Below are 16,666 nucleotides of genomic sequence, written 5' to 3'. Positions count from 1 at the left end.
ACACTGAGCCGCGGCAGAGAGAGTAAACCGTGGACAACAGGAGTCGTCTCAGGGGTCGTTTTACGAGCCAACGTTAGACCTGCTGCCCCCTGTTGGGTCCCCAAAGGGAGTGCATGAAGAACTAATATAAAAATAAAAAACACCTCATCCTGTGAAGGTGTGAGAAGGGGCACACAGACACACACTGACGCGCACGCACACACACAGGAATACCGCACACACACACAGGAATACCGGCGTGCCTGGTGTCAGCTCTGAGAGAGCTTGGGTTTCATGCAGAGAGTCTGCAGAAGCCATTGGTCTCGTCTGATCGCTTCATGTCGAGAGAGGTGCCGTTGTCGGCCCCACAAAGGCTCTGACACACACACACACACACACACACACAGACACCACACACACCACACACACACACACACACACACAGGCTGTTAACACACGCTGTCACTGTATGTACAAATAGCCAACTCTGTGAGGATGTGTGTGTAAATTATTTCTTATCAGGGGAAATATAGAAGTCAGAGATGATTGATTAAATGTACGAATACATGAATAAAGGAACACATTGAGTTGTGGCTTTGGTAAAACCAAAAGGACTACAATTGAATACTTAAATTAAGCACCCCCCCCCCCCCCCCCCAACACAACCACACATCACAAACAAATACACACCAGCCAGGACCCCGAGTGGGGTTATAAATTGGCATCAGCCTCGTAAAACCTGGAGTTCCCCCGAGCCGGACCGGTCTAACCCGAGCCGGGACCGGTCTCACCCGAGCCGCTCAGCGCCACCACTCCGGTCCACTCAAACAAACACGTTTGCACATAAATGTTAACAGGTCTGCGTTGAGCAATCTAATTGCCGGGAAATGGCACAATAAAAGAAAGAAACGCAGAGGAAAAAAAGACAGCAGAAACAACAGTCCCAAAAGAAAACAACATGTCCGCAGCGGTGCGCTGAACTCGCCTCAAACAAAACCCTCTTTTGTTTCTACGGCCATCGCACGCCACACTTGGGGTCCGCGATGCTGAGAGAGGACTTTAAAATAGAGTTGGGGAATAGTTGTGGCGGCGTCGTGTTGCAACGCCGAGACTTCGTAACTCCGCAGAAAGGCCAGGTAATGGACCGAACAGGGAAGGGGGACACTACATCTGATACAATGAAAAAGAGACTTTAAGGGATTGGGGGGAGAATGCAGGACAGCAGAAAGGGCGAGATGTGGTTTGGTCTGAAGGAAAGACCCCTGGCTTACTGGTGGTTTTATATCCTGAGTAATGAGCTTTACTGGAGCCGTCCGGCTCAGCGTAGGAAACGGCGATATAAGAAATTTAGCGCTGTTCCATTCACATCAGAGGACACACACAGACACAGACACAGACACACACACACACACACACACACACACACACACACACACACACACACACACACAACGGCGCAACTGAATAAACAAGCTGGACCCAAATCAGCCGGTAATCTAGACACGGCGGTCTATCAGACTGGAAAGTGGAATGCATTGAAAGTGGTTCAGGAATTTCAGTTGTGTGACTGCTTTCACCTGTTCTGAACCACTTAGCAGCCGACATATGTTTAAATAAAGTGAGACAACAATAAAGGAGGGCGAGTCTGACAGAGAATGAGAAATGTGAGAAAGAGAGACGGTGGAAGTGGGGACAGTGACAGATATATGGGGACAAAGAGAGCGACAGAGAGACAGACGGGACATACCTGGGGGACAGGAGCATTCCTGAGCGACGTCCCTGGCTGAGCGGAGTTTGGGGATCACCGTTAGTTTCTACAAAGAGATTACACCAATATGAATAATGGAAAGTACTACAATTAAACGGTGTGCATAGGCCTCGATACAATTAAACAGTTTCAAATATGATATAAAGACCCAAAGACGCAAATTAGATTTGAGGGATTGTTTTTTTTTTTTAAAGATGAGTCTATTATATCAAAGTTCTTAATTAATCCAATTTCGCAAAATGTGTATTTTAGCAAAATAATGCAGTTTCCGTATAATTGACACTGCTATATGCATTTGCTCTGATGCATTTTAAAGCATACTCTAAATTAAATATTGAGGTTGCTATAGGTGAGTGTGGTCGTCTTACGATCATGCAGTCAGTACGAGTGTAGAGCTGAAAGTTGGCGCAACATAGGCTCCTTTTCTGCTATTACGCGCGCTTTACGCATCGAGTTGGGTGAACATTTAAACAGTTCAATTCAATGAAACGACCTGTGGCTTTATTCAACTTCAGTGATAGTTCATCTCTATTGTTTGAGACATTCATACCTCTTCAACGAGCTTTTCAATCGGGGTGCTCAGCTCGGGAATCAGGGTGCCATCCTCCTTCAGAAACGCGCTGTGCGACGGTTGGAGGATGGAGATTTTGTCCATCTCCATCTGCAGCCGGCTCTCCAGCTGGAACGTCTTCACGCTCATCAAAAGACACACCACGATGGAGCTCATTGACAACAGCAGACACAGAGCGGTGGGCAATCCTGGCAGCCACTGTCGGAGTCCGGACCTGGGCGCAAACTGGCACACCGGCTTACTCTCCCCGCTCGAGTCCTTCGCTGTATCCATGCTGAAATCCTGCTCCTCAGAACCGTCCCGTTGATCCAGTGAACCACGGTGTCCGCGTTAGGTGATTCGCAATTCCAACAACGTGCTAAGGCGACTTCAAACTTTATAGAGCGCCGCGCTGAACAACCAATCTAAATAAAGTCCAGTATGTTCTTAGCAAAGGGTTCAATTCTTCAACAAGTGTTGGAGACAAGAGCAGGTTAGTGCTAGCGTAATGTCAGGTTGTGAGGGTCTGGACATGGACCAGAGGAGGTGTTCCCTGCTCCTGAGTGTTTAGGATGTGAGACCTGCAGCGGGTCAAGCTGTCTCCACAAGTTGTGTTCCACGATGTCCCGCCCTGTTGGCCACGTGGGAGGCAGCAGATTGATCGCGCTATAATCAAGTGATTGATTGACACTAGTGCTGCATAGAGATTAGATATTTATTTTATAAAATGTATTATATTCCCGGATCGTTCATTGATTTATATAGACTTAATTTATTACTTTTTGAATTATTTCCATATACTTCTATGCCATTTGCCAGTGCTGTCGGTTACCAGTTTAACTATTCGAACATAATAGGCTGCATATAAATCTAAATCGATCCGTATGAATGTCACGAATAATTCCGAGTCTAATCCAGCAGCTCTATACTGCCCTCTAGCGGGGGCAGGGCCGGACATTCAAAAAGAGACCGATCATCAGTACGAAATACAGCGTTTATTGAAAAAAAGAACACGATTGCAAAAGTTATAAATCCCCTCAAGACAAAAAATAGCCGTAAAGGAAAACGGCACAAATCAATTGCTCAAATGTACAGAATCTCCGTCCCTAGCCCGAGCATTTACAATTATCAAACCTTAGCATAGCTTTTTTACATTTAAATCTCAAGTTTACATTATGCACAGTAAAAAAAAAAAAAAAAAAAAAAAAATCTTGAGAAAACTTTTACATTTACAAAGACAAATAAATAAACAAAAGAAACCCAGAGGAAGCGGTGAAACATGGCTGTTGAAATCGGCCCGTTTCTGTTCATAACCAGGATAAGATGATAGGGCAGGTGGACTGATACAGTCGTCAAGTTCACAATCTCTCCCAGAGAGTCAGACAGCAGGCTTGTGTTCCGGGTTCATGCAGGTGGGGGTCCTGACAGAGGGGACTGGGGGTTAAAACTTGCTGCCTCTGCTGCTGCGGCTGCTGTTGCTGTTGTTGTGGTTACTGCTGCTCCGGTGGTGGCTACGGCTGCCGTTCCTCTTGTGCAGGCCAGCGAGGAAGGGGTGTCTCATGGCCTGCTCCAAGTTGAGGCGCTTGGCCGGGTCATACGCCATCATCTTCTCCACCATGTCAAAAAAGTTCTGATGGTCCTCGCTCTGACACATCATGTACTCCTGGGGGAGGAGAAGGGTTCAGGTGTTTAAGCACAGGGTCTCGGTTCAGCGTCACCACATGTTAATAGCAAAGGAAACACTAATCGTTCATCGTTCCCCTCTCACCTTGAGCGGTTTGCAGCTCTTCTTGACGAACCTCCCTGACGAGCTGTTGCCGTCCCAGTCCAGCTTGTAGCGGTGGACGTAGCGACGTTTCCTGGAGAAGAGAATTCCAATCCTTCAATAAAAAGTCAAAATAATCAAACATAGCAGCAATGGGGCACTACATCCTGTTAATTGCTGTGGTCTTCCTCTAGGACAGGCCGTTAGAGTAGAGGTAGTGTGGCGTGAGGAAGGGGACTTGCCTGGTCTTCTGCAGGAGGTGGGTGGGGATAGGGCCCAGGATTCGCTCCATCATGGCGAGGTGCTCCTTGCTGTCGTGGGTCTGAAACGCAGCAGAGATCAAAGTGAGACACAGAAGCAGCGACGGCAAGGAAGAGTGATTCAAGTGTCAGAGCGCTCTACCGCCCCCTACCTGGAAGAGTGTGGTCCCCAGGTAGTACTCCACCAGGATGCACCCGATGCTCCACACGTCACACGAATGGTCCCAGCCCAGATCTGGAAGGCCATCGCCACCACAAAGAGCACTTAATTAGAGGTTTTTATTAATCTGCATTTTATTCAATGATTACCTTTTTATAATCTTATTTTTTATTTTGACTTCCATGGTAATTTTTGTATTTTAAAATGGATTCACGTGAAAGCACTTGTGTTTCAGGGTGCTTTATAACCCAGGTTCAGCGTCACTATAATACAGTGGTGACCACGCCGCCGTCTCCAGGACACACACCTAGGATGACCTCGGGGGCGCGGTAGTGCCGGGTGGACACCACCGACGTGTGGTGCTCGTGTTCATAGGTGGCGTTGCCAAAGTCCACCACCTTCACCTCCGGGTTCTTCAGGGTGCGCTGGTCTCTCCTCTGAGGGGGGGGGGGGGGGGAACACACGACAGTGACTAGAGGACCCTGGCATGAAGTCACCCATACAGCTCTGGGTGTTCACAGCGTGCATGAGAAAGGGGGATCCGTTTCCTTACCAGTATGGGGCTGTACTCGATGTCGTACTGGGAGTCGATGAAGAGGATGTTCTCCGGCTTCAGGTCCGTGTGCGTGAGCTTGTTCTTATGCAGAACTGTGAGGGAGAGGGAACGGGGGCGTTAATAAACGACACGGGGATGAAGCGCTAGAGAAGGCATGTGGCCGTCTCTAGGGCGGTTGAGCGGCGTGTGATTCTACTCACATCGGACCGCTCTAACGATGCTGTAGGCCATGTGCTGGATGTTCTCGATGGGGAAAGGCTGGAAGTTGTTCTCCTTCAGGAAGTCGTAGGTGCTCAGGCCCAGCAGCTCGAAGGCGATGCACACGTGGCCGTGGTAGTCAAACCAGTCCAACATGCGCACACATGGACTGAGAACACAAGATCCACACGCACCGCATTGGTCCAAGAGTCTGTGCCGAGGGAGCACCTGTGTGGACTGGTTGACGGTGGTGTCTACTCACTATTTGCGGTCGTAATCCAGCGAGTTCATCTGTTCAAGGACCTCTACCTCAGACAAGGCGGCCTCTCGGTAGCGGTCAATGTTCTTAATGATCTTCAGAGCCATGCGAGGTCCACCACTGCTGGAGATCCAAAACAACAACGTGTGAGAAACACACGTGGCGTGCGAATCCGAGAAACAAATCAGTAATTGAACAGTGAGTGGATATGAACGCCCCTGAGACTTACTTGTTGTGATCAATGCATTCAACCACCTTCCCAAAGGCTCCTTCTCCTAGAGTGGACATTATCTCATCTACGGGGAATGAGAGAGAGGTAGTTAGCACCGGGGCACGGACGGCTGTGGACATAGGCCTCCTGCTGTTTCACTACCTGGCATACACACACACACTCTGCTAAGCTAGTCTACATATGTCGCTGGTGTAATCCAACACAATATTAAACTATGTCACACTGCAGAGTGAGTTCTAGCCTTACAACTTATCTTAACAAAGGGCCTGGGGCCCTGGAGTCAGTCTACGCTCCGGTTTACATAAGTCTGTGCAACTGAACAATCATCCAGACAACAAGACAGAAGACTGTGATAGAGAGAGTAGAAACAGTAAAAATAAAAAGGTTTATATTCTATACATCTCGCTCTCAGCATGTCTCCAATGTGATAGATGAGGTGACCCTCGCCATCATCCTCAACACTCCTGGATCTTTTCCTGCGCCGATGGCTCCTTCTCTGCACCGCGGGGAGTCGACCACATCAATAACCCATCATCAGCCAGTCAGCACCAGGCCGCCACAACGCGACATCATCGGCATTCATTCAACCGGGCCAAGGGGGGAGGTGTGGGGGAGGTGCGGATAGATTCGGGCCGTTCAGTAACACCGCCGGGCGAATGGACGGAGCAGCAAATTCAAATTCAGCCCCACCAGAGAAAGGCATTTGGGCGGCAGCCACCACATAGTGTGTGTTACAGAAGAAAAACATGGCAACAAGATATTTTTTTAGATGAGAGACTTTCTCAGTGGTACAGAAAATAAAAATCATACGCAGAGCACAAGCTTGTAGACCTTGGTTTAACAGCTTTTAACGATTAACAATCCCCAGTAGTTCAGCCCGCTATGATGTTTACAAGCTCCCCTCCCAGGTCAATCTACCCCTTTAGTTTGGGACTTAACCAAACTAACCAAACCGATGCTTAACAAGTCCAACACATACATCAATGGCAGTGGCACAGGCACGCACATACAACAAGACCCCGACACCAGTGACAAATGAGCCTGATCTTTAGGTGGGGTACAGGAGGGGGGAGACAAAGAGAGAGGGTGGGGGGGGGGGTTCCCATACCGAGTACGAGCTGTGGTGGGAGGGGCTTCGGCGGCGGCCGCGGTCCCGTCGGCGGCTCCTGCTGCGCCGGCTGCGACCGCTCCGCCCGCTGCGGCACGACGACTTGCTGTAGTGGTGCCACTCCCGGTCCCGCTGGTCCCGCTGGTCCCTACAGGCGGCCTCCCGGTCCCGCTGGTCCCTACAGGCGGCCTCCCGGTCCCGCTGGTCCCTACAGGCGGCCTCCCGGTCCCGGTGGTCCCGGATGTCCCGGTGGTCCCTACAGGCGGGGCCGCGGCCGTCCTTGTAGCCCATGGCCCCGCTGGCGTCGCGGTACGCCAGGCTGTCCCTGGAGGCCGTCTTCTGGTTGAGGTTGCGGGTCTCCAGGTAATGGCTGCAGGGGGAAACAGACGGGCAGAGAGGTGAGACGGGCAGGGGGCCCAGGCCTGTGCTCTGGAGGGCCGTAGAGGCGGGGGCGATGCCAACGCGAGGAGGCCTGCCTGTTTGAAACTCTACACCACAGCCCTTTAAGCAATGCAATTTATTTAGAAACATACTGGTTTACAGCCACCAACCCTCCGCCTCCTGCTCAATAGAGGAGCCTGTGGCTGACAGCGAGGCACATATTTGGGGTATTTCAATTATGAAATGATTGCCGGCATTTCTGCGGGCTACTGCTGAGGTGGGACGCCGGACCCCCCACTGAACACCCTCTCGTTTTCCTACCAAGAGAACGACGGGAGGAATTCCCCACGTCTCCACTGCCTCTACAGTATGACCTACCTCAATGTCTCCACCATGGCTGTGGGGCAATGTGGCTCTGCCCACTGCTACTATTTACAGTGCTGTAGAACCTTCCCATGACGCCCTACTGTCACCCTGAGCCCTAGCACCCTGAGCCCTAGCACCCTGAGCCCTAGCACCCTGAGCCCTAGCACCCTGACGGTGTCAGCTCTCTTCCAGAAGGAGGTCATCTCCCCGGGGGGAATTATATTTAGCGCTGATCTGGAATCTTCCAAGAGTTTAATCCACAACCGTTTGAACTTATAAAAAAACACTCGACAGCATTGGAGTGAGCCCTACCACCCGGACCGACCTGAACACCTCGTTTCTTCAGTTTGTATCCAGGCGGTTATGGGATCAACACCATGTTTGCAACCACAAAAAGATCAAGCTAATATTTCTGACAGCACAGTGTAATGTACATGAACCACAGCGTTACTAACTGTGCTCCGATTTAAACATGCATGACCTCACGACCACACTCGCCCCCGCGGAAGGCTGAAAGATGAAAGTTGTGACACTTTGTCACAACTTCCCAATATCAGCCAAACACACTCAGCTAACGCTGGATTCTTTGTTAGTAATCTGAAAACAAACATTTACACCCTCTTCATGTTTCCCAGCGTCAGTTTTAACCATGACACGCAGAGTGCAGATTATTCTGAAGAGCCGCGCTCAAACCATGGACGTAAACAACTGACGTATTGGTTAAAGCTGACGACGAGAAACACAAGTGGATGTGAATGTTGTTTTTTTAAGCGTATCAACAAAATATCAGTGCAGTATTCAGTATGGACACAAGTGTGCCCTGAGGACACAAGAGTGAGCACGGTGGGAACTTTAAAATATGACTTGGACATTGGTTTAAAGACAAGTTTCAATTCATCCGAAAACAATCCAGTGTGAACCCACAGCGCTGTGCGGTCATACATGGTTCATAGGATCACAGGGGGCCTGTGTTGGGCCAGCATGTATACACACAAATGACAAAGACAAAAGTCAATATTAAAATGATAAACACTAGAGGGAAACGAGGAACGGTTTTTACCCGTCATAGGGCCTGTAGTGACTGTGCTGGCGCCGGGACTTGTTCTCCCGCTCACTGCTGTGAGAGTCTCTCCGGCGGCGCTTCCGGCCGTCCACCCTCTCCTCCCAGCTGTACTCGTTCTGCCATAAGCCGGGCGAACGCGACCGCATTCTCTTGGATTGCCGCATCTGGAAAGACAAGTTCGTACGTTTTTTTTTTATAGCTTTGAACACAGACTTCCTTTGGCTCAGGTACGACATGCCATGCCACGCAAGAACCCCTAGGGCGGACAATCTCTTCCATTACGATGAGTGGTGCCAGTGAAGACATAACTCTTCTGGACTTCCATTAACGGTTCCACTTTCAGATCGTTAGAGTCTCTATCTCATTCATGTTAATGATTCCCAACTATTAAATTTTAAGTAGTTCAAAGTGAATAAACCAATATTCAATTCCTCCATCGCTTTTGCGTGCAAATACCCATCTGCATCCACCGCGGATGACGTAACCACGCGACCTGCCTTAACTCGGCGCCGATTGGCTGCTTGTGTTTCAAGATGGAAGACAAGAGATCAGTGTTTATCTCGCTGAGAGCGTCGCCATCTTGTCTGCCACACTGTTTACCAGGAGTGGTCGACCACACATTAAAAGGTTTAATGAACGAATCATAGACTCGATGAAAAACATCGAAAACTCACTGTTGTGAGAAAACAAACTCATGTTAAACTCATATTAACTACGTAAGCAAACTCCCACCGCGCTAGCTCTGCAGGCTAGCTTTAGCTAACAAAACAATCAGCTTAACGTTGGCATGTCATAAATCGCCCACAACAACACGGGCGTGTCTCTTAAACGCCACGGCAATTAAATACACATTATATATTAACATATTGTAAATAAACACCACGCTGACGAATACCACGTAGCAAAGTACCGTTAGCAAAACGTGGCTAACCGAGGCTAACAATTTTTCCGCCGAAAAGTTAGACTGTATTCCAAATCCGCTATAATAACAATTATATAACGAGTACGGTTGTTCGTCGTCCAACAGATGAGACATACTCACATTCATCACACAGTAACACACAAATTTGATGGAAAAAAGACACGATTCTCGATCCTGTGACGCAGATCGGTCAGCGGACGCGAACAAACGAGAGGATCGCTGGCTCTTGCTCCAAGATGGCGGATCTCGGCCGAGTCTCGTGGAAAGTTCTTCAAACAGATACGTGACGTCAATGGCCACAGACCCGCCCACACAGATGAGCCCACGACGCGGACCTTTAAAAGTGCTCTAAAAATTAACGTGTGTACTACCACAGCTCGATTTTTTTAAATATATATATTAATAGTCTTAAAATAAGTTTCAAGATAAGCGTGCCATTTCTTTATATTTTTTGATTGGAGAAGCATCCAGCTGCAGCGCCCACGACCATGCCCACGACGCGGACCACAAAACGTAAAAAAAGCTCTAAAAAACTTGCGTTATAACACAGCTTATTTTTAAATTAATATTCTTAAAATCAGTCAAAATAAGCGTGCCACTTTTTCTTCTCACAACACGCCTATGTAGACAACGGTGTACTTTGCATTGTCAATAAAGTTGTAATAAATAACAACCTTGGCACTATGGGTAAAACATGGCGGCGCTCTGTGTCCATATGAAGATGTATTCGTGATGTCCATTCCGTCCTTGAATCAATGGATGTATAGTTGTCTTTAATATTCCGACAAAAACTTCCGGGAAACACAATAAAGCAAAAGACAGAGGTATAAGATCTAGTGAAATTTTGTTTTAGATTTTTTACGAAATGTCTGAAAACAGCACTGCAAGCGCGGGAGGTGCGCCTACGAGAGCAATCGTGATGGAGATGATGATCGCGAATTTTAAAAGGCTACCTGAAATAGACCAGAAGTTTTTCAACTATGGACCTTTGTACTTGGGAGGAAACGCGGCATTTGCTGGTCTTATAGCCAACAGTTTCTTTCGGAGGGCGCTGAATGTCACCCAGGCGCGCCTTGCATCGTCGGTCCCGATGGCCGTCCTCCCATTCATCACGACAGTCGCCTTTTACAACGCCGCAGTGTCCAGTCCTTTACTTTCTGGGGATCTCAACTGTCCATCGTGTGCTTTGATGAGAGGTGCACTTATCGGCGTGGTCGGCGGTGGGATTTACCCCATTCTGTTGGCGTTACCCGTGAACGCAGGACTCGCATCCGCATATAAGTCTGCACCAATGCCAGTCAAAGGGAATGCATTTCGATTTGCCATTGACATTTCCCGGCCGGTCCTGACCAAAATGAGGCCAGTGTTGGTGCTTCAGGCGTTATTTGGTACCTACCTGAGTTCGCGACACTTTGACACCTATAAGAAGCTTGTTGAGATTGTGTCTGGCTCTGGGGCCGAAGACCTCATGGATTAACATCTGTGTTCAAATGTTCGTGTCAAGTATAGCCATTGGCCTAATGTGCTTCATCCCACGCATTTGTTCACATTCGATAAAGGAGCGTACAATGGGGTTTAGGAAAGACAATGAAAAACTGTATGCATATCAATAATTGTCCTACACAAAATGCTGATGTTAATATGCTATTAATTGACTATCAATGATCTGATAATCAGCACTCACAATAAATATTTAAAACAAATGGGAAAATAATATCCCTTGTGTCTTTCTATTCACGTAGGATACGCATCTGTTGTGTCACTTTTGTTTTGGAAAATATGTCTTTAACAGATATTATTAATTAAAGTAGCACATTATGTGTTTAGAAGGAGAGGGAGAGCTTTATATGACATTGAATATGTGTGACATAATTTCCTCTGTCCAGGCCACAGCTTTGTTGAAGATGGGAAATCATTTATTGAAAAATGTCTTCACCTCAAACTGCGGGTTTAACAAAGTCACCACTCTACTTCTATAGGCTTATTAACTGAGGAATGTGTTACAGAGAAAGCATGTTCATAAATAAAGAGTTCAGAAGTAAAAAAACAAACGCAACCTTTTAACACTGATATCGAAAAGGAATTATGGAAAAATGAAATCAGACATGTTTGTTCAAAGTTCATAAATACCCCGACGCACACACACTCCCTTCCATAGAACCCGCCCGACCCTCATCAATCACATCTAACCTGCAAAAAAGAAAAGTTCAACGACAAACCCACGAAACTACCGCACATTTCAAGTGAGCGTAGCCTGAAGTGTCATTACAACCAGTGTATTACAGGGTACGCCTTTCTCTGTCGCAGATTCCTTTCCACCTAAATGAAACATAGCAGTACCCATACTTATAAACCCTCCACATTGTCACGTTGCTCATCAACACAATGATGCTTTTTTTTCTTCCAGTAGTCAAAGCCTAATCCATACTTCAGGGCCGAGACGTGTACCACCCCTTTAAAATCAGCCTTTTGCTGCATGCCATGTTAATTTTCTTCATATCCATAAAACAAAACCGATTAAAAACTATACATCTGTCACCACAGAAATCTCCATTAATACAGCAGACAACTGAATGTCAGTCAAGAGAAGAACTTTCTGAGTGGCAGAAAGGATGACGAACACCATGAGGCGATGGAATTTTTCTGTACCAAACCAATGGCTGACTGGGCTCCAACTGTAGTCTGTTTGACTGATGTTTCAATGGCACAATACACGATACAGGTACTAATGAAGAGGTAAACATGTACACACGTACAACCACTCTCTTCAGGGAATTATGAACAGAGAGAAAATGGCAACCCATTCTCTGATTTCCTCTATACTCTCACTCACACATACATACATATGATTTAAGACATGCAAGAGAAATGATATTTTGATGGAGTCTTAAAATGCAAAGAATCCTCTTATGTCTATACCCCAGACATTCAGCACTCAATTCCTTCCATTACCTTGAATTTTGGCAGCTGCTTTGGGCTAGCCAGCGCCCTTCACATTATCTTTTATACAGTACAGTGCAATTAAAAAAAAACAAAATACAAGGCTAGAGGTCATAAAGGAGGACAGAGTCAGGTAGAGAGAGAGAGGTGGGGGTGCCATGGAGAATATACAAAACAATATACATCAATAAGTCAGTAGGAATTTTGTTTGAAAAAGTAGTTTTTCCCTGTAATATTATTCTCTGTTATTAATCTCCACAGAGTACACACACATTTAAGTTTCAGGGAAATGTGACCCTCCCCTTACAAATACACGGTTACCAACCATGACGAGTTAATACACTGCACAGGCATGTTTACTCCATGTTTACTCTAGCTTTACATTGTCTACGATCCAATCTTCAAATCGTTGTCTTTTTTTGTGGTTTGTATCCTTGATGAATCCGGCTCATCACTTTTTCCTTTCTTATTTTTTCTGCTAGAAATACAAAGAAACCGAGTACCAGCTAGGTTCCGTCCCATTTCAGTTCAGTGCAGTGCGCGCACACACTCCCTCTCTGGTCAGAGGGACTTCGCCAGCGTCGGGACCTCATGTCTTGCCGAGAACATTGGACCTGATGGGGGGCAGAGGCCAAGAAACAAAGAAACAACAAAAGTCAGAGGAGATGGATTCATGGTGGCAGCCCAGCAAGCTACGCCCTGACCTTGACTCTTTGCTGTACAGCAGTGGTTCTCAACGGGTTTACCCCCAGGTCCCACATGTGTCCGTAGTCATTAAATCACGACCCAAAACAATGCCTTCATGTAATGTCAAAAACAAGGAGTTAACAATGAGCTGCAACGATTGGGGCGAGACCCAATGAAATAGTAAGCCTTTGAAACATGAATTAACATTGAAATATAAGGTAATTCATGGGCCTCTTGCTAAAGATTAATGTTTGGCCTATGCTCTCACAAGGCCCCCCTTATGGGTTGCGACCCAAAAGTTGAGAATAACTGGTATAAACGGAACCGAAATTGAAAATGGTTTTAAGTATGCTGTGTCTTCCTCATGGAGCTCTCTGTAGGTTGACTTGGAACTGAAGGAATTTTAGCTTTCATGGCCAACTCGTTTGAATTCTAAAGGAGAGTTCTAAGCAGTGTCCTTGTTTTGAAATCCATTTCAAACAGATTTGTAGCTGTATGCTTAAGCCGGGGGTTCCTGTATGCTTGTCAATGAACTCCTTTGGTCCTTTATTGTAAAAGAGAGACAAGACAAAAAAATAAACACCTGATGTAATTTAACCATAACCCTTACCCTTTTTTATACTCCCTTCTTTGCCAGGTCGCTTTATAAAATTATATTTTAATCTGAATGAGTCTCACCTGGTTGAATAAAGGTTAAATTAAAAAAAATAATAATAATAATAAGGACGTGGGTGAAGGTCTTACCTGAGTGCTTTCCACCTGTCCTTCTCCACCTGGTTCTCTGGACTCTCACTCTCATATGAGGCCAAGTAGAGCCCTGGGCAGAGGACAGGCCAGAGAGACAGAGAGACAGAGACCAGAGACAGAGGGAGCAGGAGAGAGCAAGAGAGAGAGCCAGAGAGAGAGAGGAGACATAGATAAAGTTAGCAAGACGATAGCAGATGAAGTGAACCTTAGCTATGAAGACATGGTTGAGGGTGTGGGGCTAGTGTGTGGGGGGGGGGGGGGGGGAGAGGAGAGGGGGGAGGGGGTCTCACCATCCTCGCTGAAGATAGGGGCTGTGTGGAGGTAGTGCAGGATGGTCCGGTCTTGCTCAAATGGACACTCCACTTGTTTCCAGGTCATGAATTCTCCAACCTGCCTCGCCAGCTCCACAAATTTCTTGGGGGAAAAAATAATTAGCATTATATTGTATTTTCTTTAAGCCTGGAAGATGATTTTTTCTGTGAGGTGACGGCGGCAATGAAAGGTTACAAAGTGCAGGATTTTGACAAATGCATACCCACTGCTGCGCGTGAAGCTAAGCCCTACAGGAGTCAACCTCACCTCAAAGTTGACATGACCGTTGGGAAGGCGATTGGCGCATCCCTCGTTGAGGAAGTAAATGTCTTTGATCAGCAGGCTGAAGAAAGGAATCACAATCTGGGAGGAAACACACAGAGGGGAATCAGCACCCGGACCACGATGAAGGCACAGGAAAGTGAGAGATCTGAAGCCCCACGGCTCAGAGAAGCCGTTCAGATCCAGAACACCACCTACTCTCTCTCTGCTGCTATTGGCTGTCTGCGAGCGGTGGGCGGCGCCCCGGAGAGCTGTTCTGTAGTTGTAGAAGTTTCCGGTGGGATCCATCTGATGCTGTCGAAACAAAACACACGAAAGTGTGTTTGACATTTTTCATATTGATCTCCTCGGGTGGCACTCCAGGCCCCGGCGGTCTCTGACGCCGTCCTCCTGCATCACAGGCCTACCTCCAAGATGAAGAACTTTGCAGTTTTGGCTTTCCCCCAGGTCTTCTTCAATCGCGACACCGGACTCATGTTCATGCCAGCTGTAGGGGGAAACCCTGTTAACTGAGGCTGGATAACGTCAACGCCATGTCAACCGTGTGTGGTGCGCCTGGGATGGGAGCGCGACAAGACACTCACATATGATGGCCATTAGGGAGTTGAAGTTTCCGATGTTGAAGCATTCCCTGGCGACGTCGATGAAGAACTCTATCACCTGGGCCCTCTGCTTCTTCTTGCCCGGCTGGATAGAAACGTCAAGCAGACATTTAATGAGCTTTAAGTTCACAGGATAAGATATTTTGCATGCAATATTGTAGTTGAGCTATTATGGATTGTGTTTTAACCCAAAAACGTGCGTTCTGAGTGCAGTGACTTATTATAGCCTTTAGGGGGCAGTAGCACACTGCTTGTTCATGGCTCCGTCGCCGTGTAAAATTGCATTCAGGCAGAACGCTTAAACATGTAGCTTAGGTCAAATTCTAATTGAAGTTCAAAAAACACACTAATTTGTGTTGGGGGAAATTAGATGTATTAAGGGGTGATGTAATTAGTCCTGCACAGTAAAACTGAGGGCAATAATTAAATGAATGACACGAGAAGCAAGCATGAGTAAAGCAGTAGTTGTACACACTGTCCGCTGCAGTGTTGGTTCTGAATTAAAGTAAGAACTCATCATGGTGCTCTGGTTGACTTCAGGCTGCTCACCATGCATATCTCAGTCGCCACCAGGTAGCACAGTCTGTTGAACCACCTGACGTAGGCTTCCAGGTTAGACGTCTTCTTGTGGTCGCTGAAGCACGGCTGTGAGTGAGACACACAGGAGTTACTATGCTGCTGACAGACCGATTCTACCGAGTCCGTTCCCTCACCCTGCGGAGCAATCTGCTGGTTTCCGCCAATCGGCCGAGTCAGCCGGTGTTTTTAACAGAACAGTAAACATGTAATTGTATTGACTTGCCGACTGCACTTTATGCCTTGTTTTTGGTATTTCTGTTTCACTTATTTCCTTTTGTTATTGTTTTAAGCATTTTGTGTCTGCACTTTATTGGTGGTTTTTATTGTGTCCCTAATGTGACTCCATGTGTATTGTCTGAGTGCAAATTATCTGCACAGCACCTTGGTAAAAACCTAGTTTGCTTTTGTATGAGCTTTATAGACAAAATCAACTTGAAACTTGAAACTTAGGCTCGCTAAACCAATGTAGAGTAAACGGTTCTAAACGTGGTTTACTCATAGTGTGTGTAGAATAGAGGGAAGTGTTGTCTAGACCAGTGTTTCACTACCTCTGGTGTGTACCACACTAAAAGATGTAGGCTGGATATTAATCTGCAACAATCCAGACTAATTAAATGGAATAGAAAGCCGTGGAAACAGGAAGGTAAACGGAAACAATCGTTTATGCTTCTTCTCAAGATAAAAGGTTCAACATATGCTCTGAAACCCAATGAGAATACCCAGCGGGTCGCATCCTACCAGTTGAGAATAACTGGTCTCAACTACACTACCCCCTATTTTGTACAATGGCTGGGAGTTAAAACCCTACCCACTAGACACAAGGCTTATTAAGCCTTGTGTCTGAAGGGTTGTGGGTTCCAAACCAGCAGCCTTGCATCCCTGAGCCAGATGACATGTATCTGACCTGTAAGAGGGTGGAGGATGGAGAGTAGAATAACCCACAGAGAGGT

General features: G+C 46.9%; 4 protein-coding genes across 7 annotated transcripts in view; 1 reads left to right on the top strand and 3 right to left on the bottom strand.

The window, feature by feature from the left end:
- col23a1a (collagen type XXIII alpha 1 chain a) overlaps positions 1-2,807 on the bottom strand; it is a 121,822-nt gene extending 119,015 nt beyond the window's left edge. Inside the window, exons 1-2 of the mRNA XM_079744810.1 lie at positions 2,298-2,807; positions 1,727-1,793 (exon numbers count right to left, since the gene is read on the bottom strand). Coding sequence (XP_079600936.1) covers positions 1,727-1,793; positions 2,298-2,591 — 361 coding nt within the window. The 5' untranslated portion in view covers positions 2,592-2,807. The remainder of the gene's footprint in view (positions 1-1,726; positions 1,794-2,297) is intronic.
- Positions 2,808-3,283: 476 nt separating this feature from the next.
- On the bottom strand, positions 3,284-9,804 carry LOC307081694 (dual specificity protein kinase CLK4-like). 4 transcript variants are annotated; one of them, XM_079744956.1, is made up of 13 exons: positions 9,688-9,804; positions 8,643-8,809; positions 6,836-7,205; positions 6,127-6,223; positions 5,725-5,791; positions 5,499-5,618; positions 5,239-5,405; positions 5,036-5,130; positions 4,790-4,919; positions 4,475-4,557; positions 4,305-4,384; positions 4,066-4,177; positions 3,284-3,960 (listed from the first exon to the last, which is right to left on the bottom strand). In XM_079744956.1, exons 1-13 carry the CDS (start codon positions 9,691-9,693, stop codon positions 3,739-3,741), a joined length of 1,716 nt encoding a protein of 571 aa, XP_079601082.1. In that variant the 5' UTR covers positions 9,694-9,804; the 3' UTR covers positions 3,284-3,738. The 4 variants fall into 4 exon arrangements, with proteins under 4 accessions (XP_079601082.1, XP_079601084.1, XP_079601083.1 ...); XM_079744958.1 differs by having other exon boundaries at positions 4,066-4,156; XM_079744957.1 differs by having other exon boundaries at positions 5,499-5,615.
- Positions 9,805-10,306: 502 nt separating this feature from the next.
- On the top strand, positions 10,307-11,206 carry tmem126a (transmembrane protein 126A). The gene has a single exon (XM_079744974.1). The coding sequence runs from the start codon at positions 10,433-10,435 to the stop codon at positions 11,042-11,044; it is 612 nt and encodes a 203-aa protein (XP_079601100.1). The 5' UTR covers positions 10,307-10,432; the 3' UTR covers positions 11,045-11,206.
- Positions 11,207-11,518: 312 nt separating this feature from the next.
- Positions 11,519-16,666, bottom strand: part of LOC307081695 (ras-GEF domain-containing family member 1C-like) — an 11,043-nt gene continuing 5,895 nt past the window's right edge. Inside the window, 8 exon segments of the mRNA XM_079744960.1 lie at positions 11,519-13,121; positions 13,939-14,011; positions 14,232-14,355; positions 14,521-14,616; positions 14,734-14,829; positions 14,943-15,022; positions 15,120-15,222; positions 15,687-15,782. Coding sequence (XP_079601086.1) covers positions 13,097-13,121; positions 13,939-14,011; positions 14,232-14,355; positions 14,521-14,616; positions 14,734-14,829; positions 14,943-15,022; positions 15,120-15,222; positions 15,687-15,782 — 693 coding nt within the window. The 3' untranslated portion in view covers positions 11,519-13,096.

This window comes from Pollachius pollachius, assembly GCF_949987615.1.
Source record: "Pollachius pollachius genome assembly, chromosome: 10".
Taxonomy (NCBI): domain Eukaryota; kingdom Metazoa; phylum Chordata; class Actinopteri; order Gadiformes; family Gadidae; genus Pollachius; species Pollachius pollachius.
This window is presented reverse-complemented; position numbering and strand designations above follow the sequence as displayed.